This window comes from Hyalella azteca, unplaced genomic scaffold (genome assembly GCF_000764305.2).
Source record: "Hyalella azteca isolate HAZT.00-mixed unplaced genomic scaffold, Hazt_2.0.2 contig10312, whole genome shotgun sequence".
Lineage (NCBI taxonomy): Eukaryota > Metazoa > Arthropoda > Malacostraca > Amphipoda > Hyalellidae > Hyalella > Hyalella azteca.
The window spans coordinates 29,541-34,892 of record NW_025940357.1 but is presented as its reverse complement, the minus strand read 5'-3'; the positions used below and the strand labels follow the sequence as shown (position 1 = coordinate 34,892).

At 37.4% G+C, this 5,352-nt stretch overlaps 1 protein-coding gene across 1 annotated transcript; it reads right to left on the bottom strand.

Annotated features, from left to right (window-relative positions):
• Positions 1-1,017: 1,017 nt before the first annotated feature.
• Positions 1,018-3,975, bottom strand: LOC108672681 (the record flags this gene model as incomplete). The annotated part of the gene is made up of 4 exons (XM_018160388.1): positions 3,934-3,975; positions 2,681-2,825; positions 1,788-1,934; positions 1,018-1,284 (listed from the first exon to the last, which is right to left on the bottom strand). Coding segments are annotated over exons 2-4 (559 nt in total), but the record flags the coding sequence as incomplete, so codon positions are not given.
• Positions 3,976-5,352: the final 1,377 nt, after the last annotated feature.

The window sequence follows — 5,352 nt, the reverse complement described above, 5'->3', positions numbered from 1 at the left end:
AATTTTCCCAACGCGATTACGAGATAATTTATGATTATAATTAATAATTTTCTCCATCTGTTAGATGGACATCACATGTAAAAATAACTACGTGTCAGCGGGCCGCAACAGTTATATGAGTTGTGTGTATCAGTTATCTTCAAAAGGAATACGACATTGACTATATAAATCTATAGTCAATGACTATATATAAATAGAGGCCTGTAGACTTTTCCACAGTGAGCCAGATAACTGAAACAATCAGAAGTTACAAGCCACTAATAATTATTTTCAGCACTTACAGGCCCAGGGCGTATACTTTCAAAAAAAGTAAAGAGATCGTAAGTTCATCAGCCAATCATTGACGGCCTTTCAAGCCAAATCCATCAATCATAGACAAGAAAATAGAGCGTAAGTACTTACGTTCACTTAAAGAGTTTTGAAGGTTGGCCCCAGGAGAGTCGTTATCAAGGATATTCAAGTGACCTCGTCTGGCCTGAAGAACTGAAGCCGCCGGCTTAATCTGCTTGACTGATAATTAAACGTACTGCCCTGACTTGTAATTATTGAACATGGTTTTTAGTGGCCCTCACATCTGAATGTTTCAGTTAAGCGTATTTTGTTTCGTTTAATGGCCTCATTAATGTGAGTTCGCTAACACGGAGGGTTATGTACTGATAAGGCCCTGGGTAAATTATACTATAACATATTAATTATAGGCGACAAATATTTATTTTTAATTGGGCTTTTAGCAGTCTGAAACATGTGCAAACGAAATAATAAGTACATCAGTGTATTTTAATGATGTTCTATTTGTGTGACGGAGATGTTCCACTTAGCCCCCGGTATTGAGGTGTCAACGTTGATCGAGACGCTCCCAGATCCAGGGCTCACATTAACATACACTACAAAGTCAAACATTGATTTAAGTCAGTTCTTTAAAAATTAAAGGGACAAATTTCCGGGCAAATTACACCAGTATGAATTCAAGCAAAGGTATTTAAAATGAATTTAACTTGGCAAAAGCATTCCACTCACTATGCTGTAAATTATTTTGTCCACAAATCGCTGGGATAGTTGTCGTTCCCCCAGTCACTTGCAGGAAGTCGTCGGCACAAACCCCGTTCTCATCGGGTTGAGCTAGAGTGAATTCCATCAAGTCTAAACGAATCTGGCAGATATTTTCATTGACAGGAACAACTGTTAGTTTGCAAGAACCAGGAGCAGTGGTTGTAGCCGATGGATATTCTGGATTCTGGAATAGCGTTCCGTTGACGTTCGTGGACGAGTCGCAATTGCGCGTAACTGCAAAGTCCAATTGTAAATAAATTTTTTGATTCCGAAGCATTAAATCATAAAATACTAATGGACTTTGTGACTATTTCAACATACGAGCAGCAACTTTTTAAGTTTCCTAATTTGAATGCATATCAATTTCAACTTCTCAATCACCTGATTCCTTTATTTTTAGTCGCGAAACACGGACAATTACTGGCAAGATCGCTAGTCACAATCTACCTATTGAGACTAATGCATCATAAATTGAAAGCAAGATAATAACGTTAAAAATTTTTTCAAATTTTATTACTGCATTTCTGGAATAATTATATTGGTTATAAAACAGCTTCATCTTACAGCTGCGCTTTTTGAGTATTGACTATTTTACCTTTTTATCAAATCTAATATCCATACCCTCTTTAATTAAGCAGCTTGCACCATTTTAGCATTTGAGCGCTTTGTTATGAAATTTTCGTCATAGTTAGAACTATTGGCTATCTTAAAAATATTTCAGGGTAATGGTTACTCACACGTGCAGCAAACTCCGAAGCCCGCCGCGCAGGTGCCGCTTGCGGTGCCCTGCAAGTTGGTGCAGTCGGTGGCCGAGTAACAAATTCCTTGCGTGTTGGCAGTTGTGGTGCATATGTCGGGAGAAATCGTGATGAACTGGAAGAGCGCTGAAAATGGAAGAGAGAGAGGTTATTCAAAAATCTATATGATGCTTAAATTTAAGTTTTTTTTTAACTAAACACATAAATCTTCAAAATTGTCTACAGAAAACTACAAGCGCATATAGAAGCGTCGTGTGAATCAATCATACAGGTAGAAGCTTAACCAACCGTCCCAGTTTATTTAATTATTTTAGTATAATTTTATGTCACTATCAATTTCCGCCAAACTTTTTCACCGCACTGGGTTAATTTAAAAATAATATTGAAGTAAAGAACATTTTTTGAACAGAGAAATCACTGTTCATCGAACTCTGTGCTCAATTTGCTCGTGTGCACCCTAACGTTATCTTTCATAATCGCTTCCAAAAGTTTTGACGAATACTTTTTACTGAATATTATAAGAATAAACTATATTTTTTCACGAGCCATTCTTTATGGATATGTTTCCAAACTTGGAATTGAGAGTGCATATTTGATATGCACAGGCTGAAAAATAGAAAACTCGAGGTCATTCAAGAATAAACGAAACTTGAGGAGCCCAATTCAGTGATTTCAAATAATATTGTAAGGAAACAGTAAATAATTGATAATGAAGTGAAGAATGTATGCGAGATGTGTATATGACCAAGGACATTTTTGATGATATCGAAATGTTTAGCATTTCATAGTGTTTTTATTATACTATGGGTATTTAGGTAGATGACAAAGAATTAGTTTGGTAATGTAAATTCATTACAAATGTTAAGACTCACGTCGAGGATCCCGGTCGTTCACATCGTCAATTTCCTGCGTCTGTTCCAGGCCTTCGATCTTCGCCGGCGTCGCTCGCCCGACCACAGCCAGCAGCGCCCAGCAGGCGATAGCGCACGAGTAATACTTCATAGTAAAGATTGTCATCTGCCCACGAAGGCAATATACTATAAATGAAATCAGATTTGAGAGAAGAAAAATACGAGATTATTCTAAATGAAGGACCCAATTTAAAAATTCGTATTTATTTAGGTATAAATTAAAACTGAATAATTTGTACACCGATGGGAAGAAAAAGATTCAAATTTTTCTTTACATGTTAATGAATGTTCAATATGTTAACATTTGTGCTGCAACTCGAGCATCTAAACGGTAGCCAAACTCGTCCAACACACGAGAAAGCATATCCTCTGTTACTAAGTGCACCGTCACAGTGATACGGTTCTTCGGATCACTCCTAGTGGGATCAACCACCTCTACCAGCAACTATTTCGGAGTTGCGGGTATAGAGGCGGGAGGTAAACAAAGTTGCTGTAGAGGCGGGACGTAAACAGAGTTGCTGGTAGAGGCGGGACGTAAACAGCTTCTTTGACGTAACCCATAAGAAATAGTCGCATGGGTTGAGATCAGGTGAACTCGTTAGCCAGAAGTGTAGAGCCAGATCTTCATTTCCAAGGCGTCCTACCCAACGCTCAGGTTGACATACTAGGTTCTTCAGGTCCTATCCAACAACCGCCCCCGAGGCCGCCCAGTTCCACGTTTAAAAAGTTAAAAATAATGCGAAGCTTTTTCTTTCCATTTGTGTATAAATTATTCATTGAAATTTATATTTGAATATATACTAATTTATTAAATTGGGTCCGTCATTTAGAATAAGCCAATACATGAAATTTGACAGTTTCTGCAAAACAGAGCCTGTATTGAGTCTTCGTACCAATGTGTTATGCATTGAATAAAGGCCCTATCATATCCTAGTTAAGCAAATTAAGCAAAGAACTCCCTATCAAATCCCTTTCTTTCAATTTTTAAATTTTCAGGATAACAATGCAGGTTTATTAATATATCAAGTTAATTATAATTATCTTTTGTCAATCTCCCTCTTCTCGTTTTCTGAAATTCATGTTATTGTGACTACGCGCCGAAAAGCCCCTGCATATTCCCAGCAACACAGGTGCGCATATTCAAAATTTCTCAAATATACAGTATAATAAGTGAATAAAACAATAGCTGCATTACGCTGTCCACAGTTCCCCACCTCTCCAGACCACAGTTTGCCTGTCGTCCAATTGGCGCGCAAACTAAACGCAAACTGCGTCGCACTCCTAACGCCGCTTGGTTTTATAGCGGCACCGTTGATGTTAAGAATCATCGTATTCCCCTGACGTGTTGCAAAAGTCTACGATAGCTTTGTTAGGGAAGTATATGATTTACGGGGTGACTCCAGTAGCATAATCAATAGAACCAGAAAAAATCTATCCCATAAACGATTGTCTGACGTGTTGCAAAATTTTTTTCTTCAAACTTGCAGCGATACTAAAACATTCAAAATGCGAAATATATGTATAATTTTTCAATTAAACTTCTATCTATAATTTTTTTCATCGTGGTTGCTTCTTCTTGGCATCCAAATTGTTGATAGATCACATACTGTATAGCATAATAACATCACTATAATAATTGGAATTGCATCCAAATTTCTGGTTCAATGTTCACACTTTTATTTTACGCTTAAGGTTGGAAAGCAATCGGTCAGCGAGAAAGCGCACGGTCCTTCTAGGGACTTACGAGCTCGTTCAATTGTATTTCTGTTTAATCGCTGTTCAAATTGTTTTCTTCTACTAATGAGTAGCGTATGAAACACATTTTGTATCGATAAAAAATATTATTCACATACTGGAGAAATAACAAGGATTAATATAGCTGAATGTCTTTCCTATACTCATGAAACTATACACCGATTCCAAGTGAATACATGTCTTAGAGTATAAACCAAACATGAACGATCTAGAACTTCTTCAATTGTTGTTGTTCTCCTCAGTCACATTTCCTCCTTTACGCCAATTTGACGCAGTAATAATGAAAAATCTAAGCGAAAATTTATCTCTGAAGTGACTAGAACGCAAACCATTCGATAAAAATTGACCATCAAGTTTAAGATTCTCTCTGCGTTAGAATTTGCTCAGGAGTTGCCTAAGGCGTAAATGCTGTTCGGTGCTTGGTCATGTTGGCCTTTGACAAACAGTGACACCGATTTTGGCCTATGTAAAATGAACTAGAAAGTTCAAAGCAATCCCTTGGAAAGCTCCGAGTGAGCTGGACTGGAGGGAAAGGATTCCTTTGAAGAAAGTCGGGTGAATCTTTGCGTAGTTTCATGCTCAGAACTTGAACACAGGATATGAATGAACACAGGTCACATGCACACAGGATATTAATTAATCTCCATAAGGTGCAATTTGGAAATCTAGAATGCTAAGTGAATATTTCTAAAAGGGTCTTCAACTGCCTATTATTCCAGTTAAAATTTGAAGCATGACAACCAATTCATTGGCGATGAAAGCATTTTGAAGATTGGAAGCAGCGTCAATAAAATTTTAACCTAACACCAAAATGTTAACAAATTTTTTACCTAAAAAATGTGACAGACGTGCCCTACCTGATCGCCAGCAAATAAAAG